Consider the following 25,293-nt stretch of genomic DNA (forward strand, 5'->3'; position numbering starts at 1 on the left):
AGGCTGTTCTGGAGGCAAAGAGTGGTCTGACCCAGTACTAGATGGGTGTACCTAATTAACTAGCAAGTGAGTGTATACAGTAGATGTAAATGCAGCAAGCAGGTAAGACTCGTCACTTTTTCCCCCATTCCTCTTTTCCATATTCTTGAGCCCTCATTCTCAACGTTAGCCAGAAATTAGACAACACAAAATGTCTACCACAAAACAATCTGGCAAAGTGCATACGAATAAGTCAGTTTAATTTACCCTTAAGACAAAAATACATGTATTTCCCTTCCATTGAGTCTGTTTTGTGTTCCACAGAATCATGGCCATAGTGACAGCACCTGGAGGGGCAGTGGGGCCAGGCTGTACCCGATTCTCCACCCATCTCCTAAAGTGTGCACCTCCATCTTCCCCGTCATGGAATTAGCAATGGCGGAAACATCCCCCAGCCAATTCTTACACCAATCCAATGCTTTGAAATCCATGACTGAGTGTGCAAGTGCACACTTTGGTAGCAGAGTAGAATCTAGATGCAAGCAGTGCTGTGTTTTGACTGACAGACGGTGCTTCTACTGGGCCTGGAGCCTTCTCCTCGTCGTCTGGTCCACCAGTTTGTGGTAGTCATTCAGCTTGTCCTGCAGTTTCTTGTACATCTGAGATGGAGAGGACAAGTAATGAGGAGCGTGGTGGTGCATGTTAACTTTTAAACTGAGGACAGTCATGTCAGGTTTGATGTCAGTCAGCACAGGTTGTCAAACCAATTTCAAAAACAGTATTTCGAATCAACTTACTCTGGCGTTGGTCTGGGCCTCGGTGAGCGACTGGAGGAGCTGGTCGATGGATGTGTATGGGAGCCACACCAACGGTGCTGTGGCTGAGAGGGGCCTCTGTACAACACACCATTACCAGAGAGAAACAATTAAAGGACAAACATTTGACTTTTCAATCCATTATATTGACATTTTAGACCCTTTTCTAGAGATAAGAATCAAGTGTTCAACTAAGATGGGTAAAACAACCATGCATCATAAACATGGGAAGTGACGTACACAGAGTGTACAAAACATTAGGAACACCTTCCTAATTATTGAGTCGCATCCCCTTTTGCCCACACAGCCTCAATTCGTTGGGGCATGGACTCTAAGGTGTCGAAAGCGTTCCACAGGGATGTTGGTCCATATTGACTCCAATGCTTCCCACAGTTGTTTAGATGTCATTTGGATGGTGGACTATTCTTGATACACAGGAAACTGTTGTGTTAAAAACCCAGCAGCGTTTTAGTTATTGACACACAGGTGCACCAGACACCTACCATACCGTTCTTTTGTCCTGCCCAGTCACCCACTGAATGGGACACAAATATTCCATGACTCAAGGCTTAACAATCCTTCTTTAACCGGTCTCCTCTCCTTCATCTACACCGATTGAAGTGGATTTAACAAGTGACATCATAGTTTTCACCTGGTCAGTCTCATGTAAAGAGCAGCTGTTCCTAATATTTGTACACTCAGTGTATAGTGTACCTTGATGCCAAAGTACTGGTGTCCCTTCCCCAGGAGGGAATCTACATACTCCAACACCAGCTCAGCTGCTGCCTTCAGCAGGTCGTAGTTCAGGTAGAGCCGTAACAACGCTGCAGCATCCACCCCCTAAACAAAACAAGCTTGTTTTATCATACATGGGGAGCAAATACAACTACAAAAAGGTACATTTATGGACTCTTCCATTTAATTCATATCTAGAGGTCCTTCTCAGAAAATATGTCTTGCATTTAGGGCAATAAAATACATGCACAAATACTGCGCTCTCTCACCTGGTAGGCGTTGACCAGCCAGTCAGGCAGCGGTACACCGTGTGACAGCAGCTTGTTGATGACACAGCGATGGTGCTGAGCATTCTGAGTAGGATGCTTCTCCAGGTAAGTGGCCAGAAGTCGCCACGCCTCATCTGTCGCACTGGCGGAAGTCATATATGAAATGTTTTACATGATTTCACTTCTATTTTTATTGTTCAAGTTGACATTTTTAATATTCCCAACTGCTCCACAAGGTGGACAATGTGGTATTTCCTAGCCAATTTGTACCATGAAGAGTTCATACATTTAACCAACCTTGACTCTTTGGTTGCGACGGTACACAGCTGATTGGCAGCCAGCCAGTTCCAGGCTTCATTCTCCTCTCCACCGTACTGTAACTTTATACACCTGAAAATACAAACCGCAAGCATCACCACACCACTATCAACCCACAGGAAGGAAACCCCTGTATCTACATGTTAGTTCAGATAAGGCAAGACTGATTACTTTGGTGTGATCACTACGGGTTGAATACTAACTTCATGCATCGTCAACGAGAGATATGCATATAAATTCAGGTCACTCCATGCAGTTGACTCTGCCCTAACTGAGCCTGTTACTTACTTGAAGGCAAGTCCCTTGAAGACTGAAGTGAGGGAGAGTTTGAATGTCTGGCAGAGAGTGAGGGCACAGTCGAACAGTCCTGATTGGACCAGTAGGGACACCATCTCCACTGCAGAGGCGCTGCCTGCAACACCACACACAGAACTGTTACATTTCTGGTGTTCTATTAGGGGTTTCGTTTCCTTACAGGAATAATGTTCCCCCCTCTAAATGATCACATTAAGAGGTATCAAGGCAAAACATCATTGGCGATGGCTTACTGACAAGTCACTTTCCATTCACTTTTGGGAATATGTTAGTGTTTGTACCTGCAATGGCAGTGGAGGGTGGGTGATGCTGAGCCAAGGTGAGGTGGCTACGGGCAAGGGCGTACTCCTTCTGAAGGTCCTTTAGCTCCAGGATGTCTCTGACCACTCACTGCAGGGACACGGATGTTAACTCAAAATGACAACGACAAGGTTCCAGTTTAACAAGGTTTACGCAACCGTATTAGCACAATACACGGTTGCCATTGCACTCAGGCCAGGATCAGCAACTACGAGACACGGGCACACTAATAACAGAGTGATAGCCCCGTAATAACAGAAATAGAGATACTTAAAACATTAACTTAACGGACAAACAATTACAATACTGTAGAATTTAAAGAGCATGTTATCATACACATTTCCCAAACATAGTGGTGTAAAGATGGTAATGACCAAAAAGTCACATTTATAGCAGTAAATTATAATCACCACAAATAGTTATCTTAGCCTATCGTATCTCACCTGGACCAGTAGTAAACTCTCCATCGTAGTTCCTCTTTGGTGATGCAGCAGGCCTCTCATACACCGATCCAGAGGTGGGTTGGACAATCCAGGCGTAGACAGTTGAGGGAGGCCAGGCAACAGTTGACCTGTTTCTGTAGACCCAGTTGGGTCCTCACCTCCCGGCCGAGACGCATGCCGTACTCAAACATCACCCTACCCTCTGGAGGACACAGATAGGGCCAAACACATCAAAATAAAACACAATGGAGAGTGAGTAAAAAGAAATACCGGTAGCCTCATTTCTAAACAAAGTGCTAATATCTGACAGAGTCCCAGGCTCCTCTCACCTTCCCTGTAGTTGTGTCTGATGTGGAAGGCGTAGAGCAGCTCGTAGTAGTTGTGGGACATCAGGTCCACTGCTCTGGCTCTGGACTCTATGATGCTGACCACCTGCAGCCAGAAAAGAAACAAGGTCCAAAACTTGATCTGATACATTTATATAGTCCATAATGCGCTCTAACCAAATGTAAAGAGAATGTACAGTCGTGGCCAAAAGTTTTAATGGCAAATATTAATTTCCACAAAGTTTGCTGCTTCAGTGTCTTTAGATATTTGTCAGAAGTTACTATGGAAAACTGAAGTATAATTACAAGCATTTCATAAGTGTCAAGGGCTTTTATTGACAATTACATGAAGTTGATGCAGAGTCAATATTTGCAGTGTTGACCCTTCTTTTTCAAGACCTCTGCAATCCGCCCTGGCATGCTGTCAATTATCCTGACTGATGGCAGCCCATTCTTGCATAATCAATGCTTGTAGCTTGTCAGAATTTGTGGGGTTTTGTTTGTCCACCTGCCTCTTGAGGATTGACCACAAGTTCTCAATGGGTTTAAGGTCTGGGGGGTTTCCTGGCCATGGACCCAAAATATTGATGTTTTGTTCCCCGAGCCACTTAGTGATCACTTTTGCCTTATGGCAAGGTGCTCCATCATGCTGGAAAAGGCATTGTTTGTCACCAAACTGTTCCTGGATGGTTGGGAGAAGTTGCTCTCGGATGTGTTGATACCATGCTTTATTCATGGCTGTGTTCTTAGGCAAAATTGTGAGTGAGCCCACTACCTTGGCTGAGAAACAACCCCACACATGAATGGTCTCAGGATGTTTTACTGTTGGCATGACACAGGACTGATGGTAGCACTCACCTTGTCTTCTCCGGACAAGCTTTTTTCCAGATGCCTCAAACAATCGGAAAGGGGATTCAGAAAATTACTTTACCCCAGTCCAATCCCTGTACCTGTTGCAGAGTATCAGTCTGTCCCTGTTGTTTTTCCTGGAGAGAAGTGGCTTCTTTGCTGCCCTTCTTGACACCAGGCCATCCTCCAAAAGTCTTCGCCTCACACCTGCCTGCTGCGATTCCTGTGCAAGCTCTGTACTGGTGGTACCCTGATCCCGCAGCTAAATCAACTTTAGGAGATGGTCCTGGAGCTTGCTGGACTTTCTTGGAAACCCTGAAGCCTTCACAACAATTGAACCGCTCTCCTTGAAGTTCTTGATGATCCGATAAATGGTTGATTTAGGTGCAATCTTACTGGCAGCAATATCCTTGCCTGTGAAGCCCTTTGTGCAAAGCAATGATGACGGCACGTGTTTCCGTGCAGGTAACCATAGTTGACAGAGGAAGAACAATGATTCCAAGCACCACCCTCCTTTTGAAGCTTCCAGTCTGTTATTCGAACTCAATCAGCATGACAGAGTCATCTCCAGCCTTACACCTGTGTTTACGAGAGAATCACTGACATGTCAGCTGGTCCTTTTGTGGCAGGGCTGAAATGCAGTGAAAATGTTTTGGGGGTTCAGTTCATTTGCATGGCAAAGAGGGACTTTGTAATTAATTGCAATTCATCTGATCACTCTTCATAACATTCTGGAGTATATGCAAATTACCATCATACAAACTGAGGCAGCAGACTTCTCAAAACTTTTGGCCACTACTGTAAGTGTGTCTACCTCATTGTGCAGGTTGACGTAGGATAACTGGACCAGGTCCTGAAGTTGAGAACGCTCACACAACCACAACAAGCTGACGCAAACAGTCTAACTGGGCTGCTGGAGTCGGGGTTCTGTGTGAGGGCTTCGTAGGCTTGGCTGTTGTGTCCTAGGTCCAGGTGATGCTTGAAGATGCGGGTCCACAGGGCAGCCTGACTCCTGGGGTCATTGACGGCCTCTGTGATGGCCAGAGTGGCTAGATGGATGACCAGCTCTGGCAGACCAACATCCTCCAGCAACCGCAGCACTTGAGAATAAGTAAAAACACTACAACAAAAAAAATACAAAAAAAAAAAAAACTCATTCCACACACACACCCAGATTGAAAGGGTTCGTAGGGCACGAGCACCCGACTACATTTAATAAATAATCCAATAATATATTATTTAAAGAATGGGTTCCCATAGTAACCTTGTTGTAGTACTGTAGTCCCGGTGCAGCCGCAGCTTCCTCCTCGGCTCCTGTCACTCTCAGAAGAAACTCCTCCCTCTCTACCTCCTGGAAACACTGCAGTGTCTGGACACATGCCACAAATGGGGGTCAGAAAACGGCTACTGGTGCTGCTCTGTCACACCTGTGAAGCAACAACTTTCAGCCACTACACCTTCTGTACTATCGCAACAAATCTTCCCATGGTCATAATGACACGTTGAAATGCAACCTCAACCCTTAAAGTGGAACTGACTGCATTTGAGCAACATGATATCTGATTAACATATGTTAATGTGAACCCCCAGGAAGCATGACACTTTCAAACATTTTCTGACAAGTGAGCACTTAGTATACGTAAACTTGAAAATGACCATAAGGCATTTGTGAAAGTTCTATAGCAATATAGAGTGGGAAAGCAGCCATGCGTTTGGACAATTAACTGCAGTAAATATAACATCCCTCATCCAGGACCAGCGTCTACGCAGACCAGTGCGCCATAGCCAATCGGAGCTACAGTAGGCCTTTATTTGCCACAGGCCTGCCATCATTCACAGTGAACTGGACTGTGTGTTTACAGGCAATTACAACAGTACGACTTTTGATCATTAGAACGCAGTCGCCAAAAGCCTCAAAATACACCTGCATGGATTTCTGCCAATATGTCAATACCACTTGGGAGTCCTCTTACATTTGGGAACTTTACAGTCCTATTGATCAAACATGAAAAGGTAGATTCTCTCTCCCTCAGTTATGGACATCAACATAAAGATCAACAACTAATGCAAGCCAGAGAAAGATGAGCTAACATCTAACGAAGGAACATTAGATAAACCAAAACTTCAACTAGTTGGCCGTCAAAATTGCACTGATACATGATAGGGAATTGTAGCCCTTTCGTTCTTCTGCAGCTTACCTGCTAACAATGCATGCTTGTCCCAACCAAGCACCCAAAGCTAAATGATTGTATGGTCATTCCCAGCCTTTGTTACATTCGTCCTTTTTTTAATCCAAAATATTGAGCCTTTGAAACTGAAACAGTGCATCCCGAATGTAGGCAGCAAACATTGTACCAGGACAGCTGTGATTTACAACCTGATAGCAAAAGTTTGGCTGGCTAGCTAGCTAGCTAGCTCCAGACACAAATGAGAGAACGCCTTACTCTGACCATTTTACTCAACCTAACAGAGCTGGTTAGGCTGTTTACAGGTTATCCAGAGCGTTCATGACTAACTTACTTTGCCTACGTTTACTGACACCAGCCACATTCAGCAGGTGTTGATGTTTGTAAATTCATCAGTTATTCTGAGCTCTGGCATACTCAGATGAGTGCTCTGAAATTGGAGTAGATAGCCAGAGTGAATTTGCAAACGCAAGAGATATGCTAACTGGATAACAGTCGTTCAAGTTCTTGCTAGCTAACCAAATTACACCTGCATCTCTAGCGGTGTATAGCCACCGGAAAACGATATGAGGGGAAAAAGTCATTCGACCCACTCCTCCAATGACATGACATCTTCCTAGCAGCTAGCTAACATTAGGCTCCGTGTTTTTAGCTTGTTGCCTATTAGCCACATTATGACCGACTTGTGATCATCACCCTTGTTAGTTTGATTGTATTGTCAGTCCCAGCCTTTGTTACATTCATCCGTTTTTGTACAAAATTATGAGACATTGAAACACTGCATCCCTGAATGAAGGCAGCAAAACATTGTACCAGGCCAGCTGTGATTTACCTGATAGCAATAATTTAACTACCAAGAAATGTACTGGTGAATTATATACACTGAACAAAAATCACACACAACATGTAGTGTTGGTCCCATGTTTCATGACCTGAAATAAAAGATCTCAGAAATGTTCCATACACACCAAAAAAACATTTTCAAATTTTGTGCATAAGTGTTTACAGCAATGTTAGTGAGCATTTCTCCTTTGCCAAGAAAATCCATCCACCTGACAGGTGTGCCATACCAAGAAGCTGATTAAACAGAATCTTCATTACACAGGTGCACCTTGTGCTGGGGGCAATAAAAGGCCACTAAAATGTACAGTTGTCACAACAATGCCACAGATTTCTCAAGTTCTCCACCAGAAATTTTGCCTGACAATTTAATATTAATTTCTCTACCATAAGCCGCATCCAATGTAGTTTTAGAGAATTTGGCAGTACGTTGAACCGGCCTCAACTGCAGACCACGTGTAATCAAGCCAGCCCAGAACCTCCACATCTGGATTCTTTACCTGCGGGATCGTCTGAGACCAGCCACCCAGACAGCTGATAAAACAGTAGTATTTCTGTCTGTAATAAAGCCCTTTTGTGGGGAAAAACTCCTGATTGGCAGGGCCTGGCAGATGGGTCTATGCCCTCCTATGGAGATCTTTGTGGGCTATACTCAGCCTTGTCTCAGGATGGTAGTAAGTTGGTGGTTGAAGATATCCCTCTAGTGGTGTGGGGGCTGTGCTTTGGCAAAGTGGGTGGGGTTATATCCTTCCTGTTTGGCCCTGTCCAGGGGTGTCCTCGGATGGGGCCACAGTGTCTCCTGACCCCTCCTGTCTCAGCCTCCTGACCCCTCCTGTCTCAGTTTATGTGTCGGGGGGCTAGGGTCAGTTTGTTACATCTGGAGTACCTCTCCTGTCCTAATTGGTGTCCTGTGTGAATCTAAGTGTGCGTTCTCTAATTCTCTCTTTCTCTCTCGGAGGACCTGAGCCCTAGGACCATGCCCCAGGACTACCTGACATGATGACTCCTTGCTGTCCCCAGTCCACCTGGCCGTGCTGCTGCTCCAGTTTCAACTGTTCTGCCTTATTATTATACGACCATGCTGGTCATTTATGAACATTTGAACATTGTTCCATCTTAAAGTTGACTGATGATTGTCTGTTCCATATGTGAAAAGTTAAACACCATCAGTACCACTTTAAAACACACACACACACCTTCTGTCCCTCTCCGTTGGACAGGTAACATTGGCCCAGCATGAAGCGGCAGGAGCCCACGTTAACCTGACACCACGGCCCAATGAGACGCACATACTCCTGAAGGGAGAGAAAAGGAGGACTTAAGAAAATATTATATTTAAAAATGCATCAGTTGGCTTTTTAATTAAATCTGCTTCAATCAATAAATACATATTTATTGTCCCAATTATGACATTGGTTATGCAGTCAAGGTAAAAAAAAAACGAAAACATGATGCAACACAAAGTATGTGAGAGAGTTGTTGAGTCCGTGGGAAGCGTCTCACCTGTAGTTGTGCGTACTGGCAGTTTCCCATCAGACACTCAGGGAACTGGAAGCTAAGGTTGTTGGGCCAGCTATAAAGATAGTGTTAAGGGCCAACCTTGACATTATTTACAGTGCACCTCATTGCAACCCTCTAAGGCTGAAGTCAAATCTTTGCCTAAAGCACATCAAATGTAGCTTCGCCTCACTTTAATAGCATAGCATGTGCTAGCCATGTGGTGTGTAATAACCTTGCGTAAAGCATATTAACTCTAGCCTAGCCGTGTATGAGGACAGAAATAACATTGCCTAAATATCCATTTTTGGGGCTCGCCCAGCTTAAAAATATGCCAGCTGTGTAGAAAACTTTTCCTAGGGAAACATCAACTTTTGCTTAGCCAAGCACAGTCCTGTGTGTGTGTGGTAGGATACAGTTGCCGAGCCAGCAGGGTGACCATGCTGGAGACCATGTGGGGCCAGTGGAGCAGGGCTGTGCTGCTTGGAGTAGATTTGGGTAATGATGGCCTTCTGCGCTACGCTCTGGTAGAACAGCTCCACCACCGTCTGGGGGCTCCGGACTAAGGGGAAAAGAAAACGGAGTTGGATACAGGGATGTGATCAGGAAAATTCAGACAAAAGTATGATATTGGTTTGGGTTATCTAGGCATATTGCAATGATGGATGAATAGAGGGCAATGTCAGAAAAGCAGGAATTCCTGATTAAAACAGGAAAAAAAGTAATCTCTTAGAGAGACGGAGGCTACACATAGGACCTGACCTGATCTGTTGCTAGCCATAGCTGGAGAATCAGACAGCTCCAGGACTGACAGGTGCTGTAGGGTGGCATCTCTGGAGGGAGAACACAATGTCAACCAGGCAGAATTCACTGACTTCAATACTGTGTGTTGTGATGGAATGTGTGTGTTTGTGTGCGTGCGTACATGACGTCAAGAGGCACGGTGGTGGTCAGGCTCTGGGTGATGTGTTTGAGGAGATAGGAGGAGAGAAGCGGGGGATCAGGTCCTGTTGTAGCTGGAGCAGCTGAGGCCCTCCACCCGGGAACACACACACAGTTAAGTCAAAAGAGCAGACTGACGTGTGTGTGTGACGTAGGGCGGGCCATATTTAGTCGACTGGTCAATTGTTTGTTGGTCGACTAAGATTCCTTCAGTCGAGCAGTAACAAATAATATTTCACGGTGTACAAGACACCCGTCTGATAGTGCACCTGTCTATGTGGAGGCCGTGAGGATGGCAGTCAATCACTAAGACACGCGCTATTGAAATTGTATATGGTTATATTACCTAAGAACAATGGTGCAACACTAATACAAATATTTTATAACAAATGCACTTTCTCCCGCGTTGGATAGTGGTCGCTCTCCACGGTTCTGAAACATCAATGCGCTGTTGAATTGGCGCCTTTTCCTAGACCATGTTGCTGTGTGCATAATATCAAAGTTAACCAGCAGATTGGTGTTGAGAACAAAGCGGCGGAGGCAGCAGTTGGAGTTAGCAAAAGAGAAAAAGCCAACTTAATTAGGTCCATAATGAATAGCTTAACTTAAACACACCTGGCTTTATAAATCATACGTAAACAGAAATAAGACAGATCCTGCTTCTGTTTTGTGTTTGTTTAATAGCCTACTGATTCTGTGAGCACTAAGCCTCAGCCACTACATGTCAGTCAAACAATTTCACAAATGTGGCCGTTTTAAAATCTTTGCCATGCTGTAATAAAGGCTTTACACTTTTTTCCCCATTAAAACAGCCTCTGGTATTACTTACAATTTATTTAGTGTTGTTTACACTTCCAAATATATTTACTTTTTCTTGATATTGTCATGGTCATCATTATAATAAGTAATGTCATCAATAGGCTTAGTATAGCAGCCTTGTATGACAACCATCGAGCTGTAGGCCAAAGAGCACATCCTGTTTCGTCTTAATACTGTAACTTAGGCATGTATTTCAATTAGTGATGCACCGATGACATTTTCGGCCAATACCGATATTTTCCTTGCCAAAAAAAACGATACCAATACTTATTTTAGCGGCCTTAAGTATTCTAGTACAGTTAAATAGTTAACACGGACGCAGCAGTCTAAGGCACTGCATCTCAGTGCAAGAGGCGTCACTACAGTCCCTGGTTCAAATCCAGTCTCACATCTAGCCGTGATTGGGAGTCCCATAGGGCGGCGCACAATTGGCCCAGTGTCGTCCGGGTTTGGCTGTCATTGTAAATAAGAATTTGTTCTTAACCGACTTGCCTAGTTAAATAAAGGTTTATATTGTAAAAATTATATTGTAATCCAACAGCACCTGTTTGGCACACATAATATGCATGCAGTGCTTGCTCCTTACCTTTTCTCTTTACCCAGTATTTTCCACAACTAGTCATTTATTCCACACATCCGACTTTCCCTTTACCCCCTGAACAACCAGTAAAGATTCCCGTTGCGAGTTGGTTCGTCACGTCCTTTGTATTCATTTTGCTGTCACATGTGTTCCGAGTTTGTTATAACCAATTTATTAATGGGATTATGATATGCTATGCTATAGGTCAGGCCCCATTGGTCCCGTGCATGCATTGCATACGTGTGTCAAGGAAAGAGAGCAAAGGTTTGAGGATATAGGGAATGCTTTTCTTAAACAAATGAGGGATTTTGGTAACGAAAATTCAGTCAGAAATGGCTGTAATTATGTTGCAGCTTCAGCAACATGGACAGCGTGATAAACACTTAAGTTTTGTAGTGTTAGCTGCAGCATGGAGGAGACAGACAATGGGTGCTAGTCACACGGTCACTCACTAATTCTTAACACAGCAAGTCTGCAATTGACAGTCTCTGGTCATGAATGTGTCTTAATTATTTCAAACAGTGTGCTTAGAATTAGACAAGCTCAGTGCATATAGTTGGTTTGATTGAAACACAGGCTGTGTCTACAAAAATAAGTTGTACAATTCCAATTGGTCGAAAGAACAGTCTTCTCTCAGTCAACCAAGATTTGTTTTTGTTGGGGTCAGCCCTAGTGTGATGCGTTTGTACTACTACTTACATTGTCTCCTAGACGTAGGTAGAGCTGCTGCAGTATGAGCAGGTCCCTACAGAACAGGGCTCTGGACATGGCCATCTGACAGACAGCCTGACATACCACAGCTACCGCCACACTGCTACCATACAGCTGGGACAGACTGATCCGCCATGACAGGGACTGGCCTGCTGGGGGGCACACATCAGTTTAAACTGGTCCATTTTCACACACAGCTCAAACATTCAGTTTAAGTTCCTACTCAAATAATAATAACTAAACTTACCGGTCAATAAATGACACCATATAGAATTATCTAGGGCAAATCTTGTGTTGACATACAGTACCAGTCATAAGTTTGGACACCTGCTCATTCAAGGATTTTTATTTATTTTTACCATTTTCTACATTGTAGAATAATAGTGAAGACAAACTATGAAATAACATATGGAATCATGAGGTAAGTGAAGTTCAATCAAAATATAATTTTAGATTCTTCAAAGACACCCTTGACAATTTCACACTTGGCATTCTCTCAACCAGCTTCACCTGTAATGCTTTTCCAACAGTCTTGAAGGAGTTCCCACATATGCTGTGCACTTGTTGACTGTTCTCTCTTCACTGTGCGGTCCAAGTCATCCCAATTCAAATAAATCTAAAATGTATGTCACGTGCGCCGAATACAACAGGTGTAGACCTTACAGTGAAATGCTTACTTAGACTCACCAATAGGGAAGTAAATAAAACAGTAATAAGACAGGCTATATACAGTAGCGAGGCTATAAAAGTAGCAAAAAATAGTGCAAAAAAAGGTATTTGGTGAATAGGTGGCGTAAAGAAATAAAAACAATAGTAAAAAGACTGAAAAACAATAGCGGGGCTAAATACAGTAGCGAGGCAACATACAGACACTGGTTAGTCAGGCTGATTGAGGTAGTATGTAGATATGGTTAAACTACTATGCATATATGATGAACAGAGAGTAGTAGTAGCGTAAAAGAGGGGTTGGCAGGTGGTGGATGGCAGGACACAATGCAGATAGGCCAGTTAGCCAATGTGCAGGAGCACTGGTTGGTCTGCCCAATTGAGGTAGTATGTACATGAATGGGTTGAGGCTGGGGGATTGTGGAGGTCATCTGATGCAGCACTCCATCTTGGTCAAACAACCCTTACACAGCCTGGATGTGTGTTTTGGCGCATTGTCCTATTGAAAAACAAATGATAGTCCCACTAAGTGAAAACTAGATGGGATGGCGTATCGCTGCATAATGCTGTGGTAGCCATGCTGGTAAAGTGTGCCTTGAATTCTAAATAAAATCACTGACAGTGTCACCAGCAAAGCACCATCACACCATAACACCTCCGTGCTTTACGGTGGGAAATACACATGCAGAGATCATCTCGTTCACCCGCACTGCGTCTCACAAAGACACGGCGGTTGGAACCAAAAATGTCACATTTGGACTCCAGACCAAAGGACAGATTTCCACCGGTCTAATGTCCATTGCTCATGTTTCTTGGCCCAAGCAAGTCTCTTCTTATTGGTGTCCTTTAGTAGTGTTTTTTTTGCAGAAATTCCATGCCTCTGAGCTGTGTCTGTTACTTGAACTCTGAAGCATTTATTTGGGCTGCAATTTCTGAAGCTTGTAACACCAATGAACTAATCCTCCACAGCAGAGGTAACTCTAGGTCTTCCTTTCCTGTGGCGGTCCTCATGAGAGCCAGTTTCATCATAGCGCTTGATGTTTTTTTATTAAATGTACTTGAAGAAACTTTCTTGAAATGTTCCAGATTGACTGACCTTCATGTCTTAAAGTAATGATGGACTGTCATTTCTCTTTGCTTATTTGAGCTGTTCTTGCCATAATATGAACTTGATCTTTTACCAAATAGGGCTAACTTCAAAACTGACTGGCCCAAATGCATTAGGGAAAGAATTTCCACAAATTAACAAGGCACACCTGTTAATTGAAATGCATTCCAAGGGCTTATTTCATGAAGCTGGTTGAGAGAATGCCAAGACTGTGCAAAGCTGTCATCAAAGTAAAGGGTGGATAATTTGAAAAATCTCAAATATAAAATATATTTTGATTTGTTTAACACTTTTTGCTTAAACTATGAAATAACACATGGAATCATGTATTATGTTTTCACTATTATTCTACAATGTAGAACATTTTACAAAATAAAAACCATGGAATGAGTAGGTGTGTTAACTTTTGACTGGTACTGTATATTAGCCATGGTATAGTGTGGTAGGTATAATATTATATAAGACTTACCTATGGCGAGAGACCCTTCTCCTCCTGGCTCCGAGTCAGTCTCCAGGTCCATCTCTCTGATCAGCACGGCCATGGCTGCCAAAGGGTTATGGACGTCCTGTAGTTTGTTATGGATGTCCTCGATCACATTCTCGCTATGATGGGAATGAAAGCTGCATAACAGTCAGTCACGAAACTCCACATAGCACGGCAATGCCTGCATGTGAATGACCCATAGGAGGTCAAGAATATTTGTTGGTTGAAATTATTTTTCCTATGACAATTTTTTCCCAAATCATTAATTGACTTTCAACTAGCCTCCATAGACAGTACATAGTAATTTTCAAAAACTGTTGAGGTGTGCGCGTATTGACTTCTTGTTGACCAGTAAGTTCTCCAGCACCATCTCCGCACGGGCCCTCTCAGGTGACTGGAGATGTCCAGGGCTTTCTCCATCTTGTAGGCCATGTCCCCCGGCACTCACCAGCCTCAGACACTGCACCAGCACGTCACGACCAACCTCCGGGTCTGGACATAGGGAAACATGGTATGAGGAGAAACTGGGATGAGTTAGGGAGCCCTGCAGAGCCAAAATGGAAAACAATGTCTACCTTTTCAACAAGGAGAAACAAATTCACATTGAACCACTTAGTGTGAATGGCTACACTTGACAAAAACCCAGTAGGTAAAGAGCACTCTGGATCTAAAATGGCTACTATACATTCTCAGACAGATGAATGAGAGAGGTCTTTACCCTCAGCCACGTGTGTCTCTTCCTCTGAGAACAGGTACTCATCAAAATACAGGTACAGGTGCTCCACAGCAAAGCAGGGCACCAGGAATGACAAAGCCCTGGATCAAACAGTCACGTATTCACTGCAATCCAGCAAAATTATTTTAATATGAAACATTAAAAAAGTATGTTTTAAATGACCAGGTTTCCTTTGTCCCCTTTTGGGTCACATGGTCCCAAATCAACTAAACATATGCAAGAATGTAGTCTCTCTTCCAATCTGTACCTTCTTCAGCACACAAACTATGTGTGTATGTGGGTTGAGCAGCAGGCCCAGTGGTGTGGCCAGACCCTCCTGGTACTGTAGACAGCAGGCATAGAACATGGACCAGAACTCCACCTGTAGCTGCCTGTACTCCTCCTGGCTAAACTCAAACTCTGTCACTGTTTTGCAGCTAGAGGGGGAGAGAGTCATACATGTAGGAAACGCAGCAGAAACAAGCTGAGAAAAAAGTCAGGAGACGGTGTGTGAGTCAGATGGAGAGAGAATACGCAGAAAGCAGGGAGCCTTGTCTAGCTTACCTCCCCCTCCACAGTGACCGTCAACTCTTTCTTGAGGGTCTGTGGGTCAGTGATTCTCTCTGTGCCTCTCCTGTAAATCTGAAGGGCTTTGACTATAGCAGAGGCAGTGAATCTCAGGGGGGAGAAGAGCATGTCCAGGTAGGTCTCCTGTCATAACACAATAGATAGGACAAATTATATTTTTTCTGATGTGGGTAGGCACAATAGTGACAATATGGAATAAGAGGATACTTATAAATTGCAATGATGTTTGGATAGAGGGTGAAGTCATCAAATCAGGTTATGATTAATCAGTTAATTTAATAAATTAAATTCAGATTAATTAATTCAAATCCCATTTGATATCAGTGATGAATGATGTGGTGTTGTCTTACCCTGGGGTCCTGGTCTGTGCCGATGTGGACCTCTTCCTCAGGGCCAGGCTGCACAAACACCTGGTTCCACTGACCTGCCGTGGAACGGTGACGTCACAATAGAGGTAAGCAGAGTAGGAAATGGAAAGCACTTCAAATTATATTCATTTCCTACCAGAAAACCAAATTCACAATGTTACAGAGATCATCTCTTGATACAGTGCCTTGCGAAAGTATTCGGCCCCCTTGAACTTTGCGACCTTTTGCCACATTTCAGGCTTCAAACATAAAGATATAAAACTGTATTTTTTTGTGAAGAATCAACAACAAGTGGGACACAATCATGAAGTGGAATGACATTTATTGGATATTTCAAACTTTTTTAACAAATCAAAAACTGAAAAATTGGGCTTGTTAAAAAAGTTTGAAATATCCAATAAATGTCGTTCCACTTCATGATTGTGTCCCACTTTTATATATATATAAAATAGTCTGATTAATCAGTATCGGCCTTTTTTGGTCCTCCAATAATTGTTATCGGTGTTAAAATCATAATCGGTCGACCTCTAGTCTCCATCATTGTATGATTTTTTTGTGTGCAAATTAACTTGAGATGACAATGTCATTTGTGATATAGCAAAGCACCTGAGGGAGTTGGGTGCACAATTACGCAGGTACTTTCCCGAAACAGATGACACAAACAACTGGATTTGTCATCCCTTTCATGCCCTGCCTCCAGTCCACTTACCGATATCTGAACAAGTGAGCCTCATCGAAATTGCAACAAGTGGTTCTGTGAAAATTAAATTAAATTTAATCAGAAGCCACTGCCAGATTTCTGGATTGGGCTATGTTCAGTATCCTGCCTTGGCAAATCGCGCTGTTAAGACACTGATGCCCTTGCAACCATGTACCTATGTGAGAGTGGATTCTCGGCCCTCACTAGCATGAAAACTAAATACAGGCACAGACTGTGTGAAAAATTATTTAAGACAGACTCTCTCCAATACAACCCAACATTGCAGAGTTATGTGCATCCTTTCAAGCACACCCTTCTCATTAACCGGTGGGGAGTTATTCACAATTTTCAATTAACAAATAAGATTATGTAAGATGGTTAAATAAAGAGCAAAATGATTGATTATATTATTTGTGCCCTGGTCCTATAGGAGCTCTGTCATTTCCCACGAGCCAGGTTGTGACAAACTCACTCAATCTTATGTTTAATAAATGTATCGTATAGTGTGTGTGTGTGGCAGGCTTACAATGACAAAAAAAACTAATTTGAGAGCGCGCTGACCCTGGTGCAAGAGGGGGTACGCAGCTGAAGGTTGATTGTTTGAAGTGGTACGGGACTATAAAAAGTTTGGGAACCACTGTTCTAGACGATTCTGTGCTTCCAACTTTGTAGCAACAGTTTGGGGAATGCCCTTCCCTGTGCACAAAGTGAGGTCCTTACATAAATGGATTGTCTAGATCGGCCTGCAGAGCCCTGACCTCAACCCCATCGAACACCTTTGGGATGAATTGGTTACACCGACTGCGAGCCAGGCCGAATCGCCCAACATCAGTGCCCGACCTCACTAATCCTTGCGGCTGAATGGAAGCAAGTCCCCACAGCAATGTTCCACATATAGTGGAACGCCTTCCCGGAAGAGTGGAGGCTGTTATAGCGGGGGGGGGGGACCAACCTCATTAATGCCCATGAATCTGGAATCAGATGTTCAACGTGCAGGTGTCCACATACACTACATGACCAATGGTATATAAGAACATACATAGCAAGCACAACTTGCAGGTAGCCTAGTGATTAGAGTATTGGGCTAGTAACTGAAAGGTTGCATGATCGAATCCCCAAGCTGACAATGTAAAAATCTGTCGTTCTGCCCCTGAACAAGACAGTTAAGACTGTTCCTAGGCTGTCAGTGAAAATAAGAATTTGTTCTTAAATGACTTGCCTAGTTAAATAAAGGTTTAAAAAAACTCACCAGTGTAGGAATCTGTTGCTAGTGATGGACAGGAGTGTTCCACTTCCCTCATAGTGAAAGCCTCCTGCTCTGTCTGGGTATACCACACTGCCAGGAAGAGCATTCAGACCCGTCAAGAAACCACACATGACAGTCTCAAACTGTTTAGGTCTGACAGGTGGTTGACCACTTGCTAGGTTTGCACCATCACAACGCTCTCTTTGCCCAATAACTAAAAGACAGCTGTCAATAAACGAGGAAAACCAGACTGTGGAAAGCTGCTACCAAACAACTCATGCACCAGGATACCGATACTTGAGAATGATTTCGGCATAAGGTGTAGCTAAAGCGGCGTACAGTACGGTTGGCTAACTTTGGTTTAGGTTGGGGCTCGGAGGTAACAAATGCACCTGCAGAGGATACCGTTATCATACTAACTAGCAATATAGCTTGTTGGCCACACGCCAGCTACATGATGTCAATAGTTAGCATGCATGGTGGGTCACTCACGACCATATTCTATACACAGTTTGTCATATAAACCGTTCATATGAGCAAATAAAGAGTGGGTCACTCTTTTAATATCCCATGAAGATGTACCTAGGTTTACAGTTATTTCCCGGAATGTTGGTAGGGTTTCCCTCTCAAACCGACTTATTTCTATGAAACTCCTTTCTAAAACCGCCACCATCTTCCCCGCATTGAGTTGTGGGATTGACAAGGAAATATACTGCCTTCTCTTCTTCATTTTAAAGCTGTATTAGCTAGCTTCTCCAGAGAAAACCTCTCTGGCTCTTATAAAACATAAGACCAATTAATTTAGCTAGAGTAAAATAAGAAAAATAATACTAGGTGTAGCTAGTATTATGATTAAAAAAAACATTTCACAAATAATAGTGATTTAGGACACTCAAATGTCCCAATTCTATAGAATAGAAAAGTTATTGTTGTGTAATTCTGAGCCTTTGGCTTCACACTGACATTTACACCAACATCCAAGTATTTTCTGGATGTGTCAGGAGGGTCTAATTGGTTCCCCTAATAGTTAATATTGTACAGAAATGTCCTCATTGGACAGAAAGGGTCACACCTCCCGCCCACCCTTGAGCCATATTATTCTTTTGATCAGAGATTTTTTTTTAAATTAAGTAATATTATGTATATGGAATATACAGCATGAGCCAACATTCAAGACAACTTGAAGTCGCAGATTAACCGACTTCCATAGTGTTGCTGTCACAGTAAAGGGCGAACAGTTGTGACTGCTTGTCACAAAAATGCATAGTTTGGCTAATGACTCATATCATATGAATATACATAGAGTATACTTAGTCTATACAATGTCAAAGTTTTAAATTAAAAAGATTAGGCTCAACTCTTTGCTGATTTCTACTGATTGAGCTCCTGTGCCTCTTATATAATATTAGCTCAAAAATATTGTGGAGCTCCTTCACCTAAATATAAACAGTACCAGCACCCAAAATGAGTACTGCCACCTATATCAGAACTTCTAAGCCTATTCACAATGATATTGGGCTGGATGCTGATAGAGGAAACTTGCTGAATAACCAGATAAATTATAGCCAAAGCCTTTCTTTTAGGCTATTTACAGAAATAGATGTCCTCAATACTTTGCTAGCAATAGCCAACAAGTAATCCACAGGGGTTTCATGATTATTATTGGTTTCGTGATTATCTTACTGACAGAACTCAGGCCATGGGTATTTGCAAAATATTAAATAGCATTTTCAAGGAATAGAGAAGTTAGGAAAGGCTTTCTAACTTTTTCTGATAAGTCTGAGAATTAGCCATATGTCATCGAGACAACATATCTGCATCTTATCAGCAGAAAGGGGTGTTTTCAATGTCATTGCCAAACTCGTCCAAAAATTGATAATGTTCCGGTAGACGTATGCATTCCACTATATAAGGTGCAGTGTCTGGACCAGTAAACCAACTTCACTTCATTTCCCGAAAGGTAAGAGTGTTGTTCATGTGCTTTGCATTCTCTAGCTATGTCATGCAAGCTACATGTGTAGGATCTTAATTTGACCAGTTTCTCAGCAGGAAAAAAATCCTGAGGCAAAAGGAAAGGTGATTATAATTAATGGACATTTATGTAGGCGTTGATACATTTTATGTTAGAGCAAATCAAGTCTGACATTTGTAAGTGGAAATGACAAACTTTAGAAGGATTACAAGCCTTGAATATACTACATATTTGCATTTCCTGCAACAACAATGTGATCAAATTAAGATCCTACACCTGTACTACAGGAAAGTTACAGTAAGTCAATTACTTTCTGTGGTGTTATTCAGAGTTATTGACAGTGTCTAACCCTGGCAGGTTGTTTGTTGACATGTCTGCATTGAAGTACACTCTGGGCCTTCTGGCCCTGCTTGTAGTGGCCGTCTGGGCCGAGGAGGTGAGTAAAACTCTACTAAACTCTCTACTGTATGTGTTGTGTGTCTGCATCCATGCATGTGTGTGTGTCGTCCATGTGTGGACGTATGCATATTTTGTGAAACAACCTAACTATTCATAGTAAGATGTTTGCTGATTTGTCAAAGACATTATTTCTCTCTGTCTTTGCTGCATGGTGCCATAGGAGCTCTCTGTCTCTGAGCTGCTGGAGAAGGCCAACAGGAATGTTGGTAAGACAGTTTTTAAATTGTGATATACAATACCTGCCAACACTTTCAGATTACATTATGAGTGATATGCAATATGAAATAAAGATGTATTAGAAAAAAACAATACATTATCGCATTGCTTTTCAGTCCAGGACTAGGCTTAATCGGTATCAGGGAAACTGATCCAAGGTGTCACACTTTGACGTCCTGTCCTGTCCCCGTCCCTCCAGTGCATACCCGTAACGAGCCCTTGATTGTGGATGACATCGCCTACGTCAACGAGGCTGAGAGGAACGCTGACCCCTGCACATCTCGCGGCTGCATGTGGCCCAAGTCCAGCGACGGCAGAGTCTATGTGCCCTACGTCATCGCCAACCAGTACTGTAAGTACCATGTCATGATGATATCTTATTTAACGATGTTGGATATTAACTTGAGCTAGTTTGCTAGAGCAGGAAAATAATCCTGCAGCAACAGCAAATGTGGATTGTAATTAATCGATTTTTTTTGTAGGGTTTGATCAAACAAAAAAGGCTCAAATCAAGTCTTACATATTAAAGTGTAAATTATAAACTTCAGAAGCCCTTTTACACTACATATTAATGTCCTACATCTGTACATGAGTCCCAAACTACTGTATAAAGCTATATAAGTAGGCCATATAAGTAACAACTAATCATTACTGGCCAGGGTTGGGTAGGTTACTTTCTAAATGTAATCCGTTAGTTACTAATTACCCGTCCAAAATTGTAATCACTAACGTAACTTTTGGATTACCCAAACTCAGTAACGTCATCTGATTACATTCAGTTACTTTTAGATTACTTTCCCCTTAAGAGGCATTAGAAGAAGACAAAAAAGTACGTTACCAATTGAACAACATCTATTGCAGGCTAAATCTATGTTAAAGTTTAAATAGCTGGCCACATATGGAAGTTACATTCTACTTTATGGGTTGGTTATGTAGGCTTCTTCTATCTAACCCATCGCTTTCTACTACATATAATAATACGAATAAATTATATCTTTACATTAAAAACTATGTCTATCAGTATTCCAGTCATTATAATACATTTTTATACCCCTTGATCTTCAAGAAAATGACTTGGAAATACTTGCCCCGCCTCTGTTTTGGTAAAAAGTTGAGGGATGGGCCTGGAGAAATGTAACTTCTCAGATAGTAGACAGAGCTATGGATGCAAGGACTGACCATCCATGATATAAACATTATTGTTTTAACCATGTTAAAAGACTATACAGTGTTTCTTTACATTTAGAATATTTACAAACATCGGAGAAAAACAAGATTATATTTTGGGATCTCATGGAGTGTGACAGTTGAACTAAACTCATACGGCATTTATAAGTTATATCTTTCAAGATTTAATGGATTTATATAATTTATTTGTTCAAAAAATTGGCTACAGATTACCCCTTTAAGTCTATCAAAAGTGTGCGAGTTTGAGCATGTGTCCATTAGGCCTATGGATTTTTTTGATCAACATGAATTATATTGAGCACTTAAAGCCCCACTTTATTCCATAGGCTGCGATCTGCACTATGCAGCTGTTGCAAGAGCGCATTTTTCACTGGTTTCAAAAACATTGATTGATAGGCACCGTAAATGTATTGAATTCAACCATTATTGGGTTCAAATACATATTTAGAATTGTGAACAGCCGTCCACAACAACCAACCGTAAGGCACAAATAGCTAAATGAGAAAGCAGCAGTGTGATTCACATCAATGCGCTATGTAGACATCAATAATAAGGGATATCCGTATCGCCGTAGACTACACCACTGCTGTCATCCTTACCTCTAAACGTTTATTCAAATTGAATAATCTTTGGATGACGACAGCAGTCGCACCGTTGGAAGACATAGCTTGGACTTTATCCTACAAAGCCTATTCCTGCTCTTTTCCCGCGATCCATCGAACAGATTTTGTGTAGTGGTCTCTGATTTGTGGTCAGACTCGCTCAGATGGAACAAATTTAAACTTTTTTCAACTCTGATTTGAATGTCATTGAGAAAACAGAGAAGTGTCAATGATTTTTTTTCCGCAAACATCCTTTCTGAATTTAAAGTAATCCTCGAAGTAATCATCTAGTTTTTCAAAAATATCTGTAATCTGACTACTATTTTTGCTGGCAATGTAACGGATTACAGATACCGGTTTTTGTAATCCCTTACATGTAACAGATGACATGTAATCTATTATTCCCCAACCGTGTTACTGGCCATTAACTGTATTGTGTAGCAAGTTTCATGATAGAGTAGTCGTTTTTTAACAGTAGTTTTTCTTGTTCCATCTGTGTCCTGCCAGCCACCAGGGAGCTGGAAGTCATTGAGCGTGGTCTGCAGTCCTTTGCAGGCTTCTCCTGCATCAACTTCATCAAGCGCACCAACCAAAGAGACTACTTGCACATCCAGTCCCAGAACGGGTATGTGCACTATGGAATTACATATAATTCATAGGTCTTACTATTCTACATGAGGATCTTTATGACGTGCAGAACCAGGCTGAGTTATATATATATATATATATGAACCCTGGACTGCAGATGCTATGTATTGGCCAGTGAGAAGCTTTGAAGCCACTGGTCAGCACTCCCCAGTTGGAGCAGTCCTCAATAGGAATTATATAATTCTACAGTATTTCAGTTAAATATTTCAAGGACAAAATTACATGTATTTAAGTATTTTTTGTAGTGGGGACAGTAACATTAGTACTCTCTACTTCAAGGAAAATGTTTTTATATATTTGTATGTTTAGCTCACACAATATCATTTAAAATGATGCATTAAGCCGTCTGTAAAATAATAAATGTGTCAACTTTTGGGGAAATCTGACCAAATTCACATAGAGATTTGAGTTATAGATCTGTCATTCTCGTTGAAAGCAAACCTAAGAAGCAGTAGACCTATTCTACGTGCTCTATTTCTATGCTTCCCCTTTCAGTTTTGTACACCAGCTTCAAACAAAAGATATGTCACAGCAGTTTAGATGGTACAATGATTCTCTACACTCTGGGTGCTTGTTCTGTCACAAACTGAAATAAGCCGAACTATTAGAATTTTAGCAACCAGGAAATTGAGGAGCCATTTCTGCATATTGCATCTTTAATAAATGCATTTCTTTTGCTTCCCCCAAGAAATTACAATAGAGGAGGAGTATCAAGATTGCTGCGGGGGCCTTCAATACAGCACCCAGTGTCAGTCATCCAGGGTTTATATACATCATTGGTTAGGACAGTTCAGTGTGAGACATGAAACTGCATTATAAGGCATGACACACTTCTGTTAACAGTGTGTGTGTATAAGTACATTTGTGTGGGTCTGTCAGAGACAATTAAAACTAATTGCACTGTTACAACTCTGTCCAACCCATTCATGGCAGGTGCTGGTCCTATGTTGGTCGTTCTGGCAATGCCCAGGTTGTGTCTCTGAGCCGATCTGGCTGTGTGTACCACGGCACCACCCAGCACGAGCTCCTCCATGCCCTGGGCTTCAACCACGAACAGACCCGCAGCGACCGTGACAATCACATCCGCGTTCTCCTCCAGAATGTCCAGTCCGGTAGGATCCCTTTCACATTCCCATGTACATACACAGACAGTCTATTATATTCTTTGAATGTCCACACGCACACACAAACATGTCCATTACATATGCGGGCAAACACACACACTGTTGCATCGGTCACCAACCGTTGCATTTATTTATTAGGGCAAGGTAAATCTAGACATATTCTCTCTCTTCCAGGCATGGAGCACAACTTCAACAAGATCGCCACCCTGAACCAGGGAACGGCCTATGACTACAACTCCGTCATGCAGTACCACAGGTTAGTCACCATTGTTTTACCACTTTCACACCAGTAGATGCTTAGTCAGTTGAATAATTGTCTAACCAGCCTCATAGAATTCTAATTATGTACAGAGCCTGTGGTTTAACAGTAAGACACCCAGCTCCTCGCACATGTTATTAATGTGGAATTTAACATTATGTTCAATCCGATTCTTGGTTCCGCCCTTCATACTGTGTCCCTTTCATCTATCTGACCGATTCTACTTCTAACCTGTCTAGATAAGCGTAAAACCATGCCCAAAAATATAACAATATGGTAAGCCTACCCCCACTCATCCCAAGTGTTCATGATGGTGTGATGTGATTGCAGGTACGCCTTCTCCAAGAACAACCAGCCCACCATGGTTCCCATCCCCAACCAGAACGTGGAGATTGGAAACGCCTCCCAGATGAGCCAGAGCGACATCACCCGTCTCAACAGGCTGTACAACTGTTAAACAGACACCTTGTGTTTCTGTCCTCTCACAAGGTTGTGTCAATGACTCAGTGTTGATATCAGAGTAAAGTTCAATAAACCGGCAAAAATATACAGTATTTTTGTTTCATCATTTTAAAGTCTTAATATATTTTTCTACAGCGTGGATAAAAAAAAAATATATATATATATATATATTATTTGAAATCATATTAAATAGCCTACTTTACCTGGGCTTGATTGAGCATGCGTGGCCCAATGGAACCAAGGAAATAGTCCTCAAACTGTAAACCCCGCCAAGTCAATGTGTCAATGTGCGGGGGCACCGGTTAGTTGAGGTAATATGTACATGTAGGTAGAGATATTAAAGTGACTATAGATGATAACAACAGAGAGTAGCAGCGGTGTAAAGAGGGGGCAGGGGGGGGCAATGCAAATAGTCTGGTTAGCTATTTGATTAGGTGTTCAGGAGTCTTATAGCTTGGGGGTAGAAGCTGTTAAGAAGTCTCTTGGACCTAGACTTGGCCCTCCAGTACTGCTTGCCGTGCGGTAGCAGAGGGAACAGTTTATGACTAGGGTGGCTGGAGTCTT

General features: G+C 42.3%; 2 protein-coding genes and 1 pseudogene across 2 annotated transcripts; 1 reads left to right on the forward strand and 2 right to left on the reverse strand.

Annotated features, from left to right (window-relative positions):
* Nucleotides 1–219: 219 nt before the first annotated feature.
* Nucleotides 220–10,446, reverse strand: LOC112219018 (annotated as a pseudogene).
* Nucleotides 10,447–15,310: 4,864 nt separating this feature from the next.
* Nucleotides 15,311–17,980, reverse strand: LOC121838720 (nuclear pore complex protein Nup160-like). Its single transcript, XM_042301180.1, has 4 exons — nucleotides 17,803–17,980; nucleotides 15,836–15,909; nucleotides 15,462–15,608; nucleotides 15,311–15,334 (listed from the first exon to the last, which is right to left on the reverse strand). Exons 1-4 carry the CDS (start codon nucleotides 17,903–17,905, stop codon nucleotides 15,311–15,313), a joined length of 348 nt encoding a protein of 115 aa, XP_042157114.1. The 5' UTR covers nucleotides 17,906–17,980.
* A 1,752-nt stretch (nucleotides 17,981–19,732) lies between these two features.
* On the forward strand, nucleotides 19,733–24,814 carry LOC112218845 (high choriolytic enzyme 2-like). Its single transcript, XM_024380056.2, has 8 exons — nucleotides 19,733–19,759; nucleotides 20,129–20,207; nucleotides 20,391–20,436; nucleotides 20,646–20,798; nucleotides 22,744–22,861; nucleotides 23,818–23,996; nucleotides 24,183–24,264; nucleotides 24,598–24,814. The coding sequence occupies exons 2-8, from the start codon at nucleotides 20,142–20,144 to the stop codon at nucleotides 24,722–24,724; spliced, it is 771 nt and encodes a 256-aa protein (XP_024235824.1). The 5' UTR covers nucleotides 19,733–19,759; nucleotides 20,129–20,141; the 3' UTR covers nucleotides 24,725–24,814.
* Nucleotides 24,815–25,293: the final 479 nt, after the last annotated feature.

This window comes from Oncorhynchus tshawytscha, linkage group LG19 (genome assembly GCF_018296145.1).
Source record: "Oncorhynchus tshawytscha isolate Ot180627B linkage group LG19, Otsh_v2.0, whole genome shotgun sequence".
Lineage (NCBI taxonomy): Eukaryota > Metazoa > Chordata > Actinopteri > Salmoniformes > Salmonidae > Oncorhynchus > Oncorhynchus tshawytscha.

What these genes read in the sequence shown, in the direction of transcription:
- LOC121838720 (XM_042301180.1), bottom strand. Translation starts at nt 17,905, where the DNA reads ATGCTCTTCCTGGCAGTGTGGTATACCCAGACAGAGCAGGAGGCTTTC. An exon ending in GCACAGACCAGGACCCCAGG is followed by an intron (nt 15,609 to 15,835) that starts GTAAGACAACAC and finishes GTGTTATGACAG; the next exon opens with GAGACCTACCTGGACATGCT. An exon ending in CGGTCACTGTGGAGGGGGAG is followed by an intron (nt 15,335 to 15,461) that starts GTAAGCTAGACA and finishes CTCCCCCTCTAG; the next exon opens with CTGCAAAACAGTGACAGAGT.
- LOC112218845 (XM_024380056.2), top strand. Translation starts at nt 20,142, where the DNA reads ATGTCTGCATTGAAGTACACTCTGGGCCTTCTGGCCCTGCTTGTAGTG. An exon ending in TGGCCGTCTGGGCCGAGGAG is followed by an intron (nt 20,208 to 20,390) that starts GTGAGTAAAACT and finishes ATGGTGCCATAG; the next exon opens with GAGCTCTCTGTCTCTGAGCT. An exon ending in CGTCATCGCCAACCAGTACT is followed by an intron (nt 20,799 to 22,743) that starts GTAAGTACCATG and finishes GTGTCCTGCCAG; the next exon opens with CCACCAGGGAGCTGGAAGTC.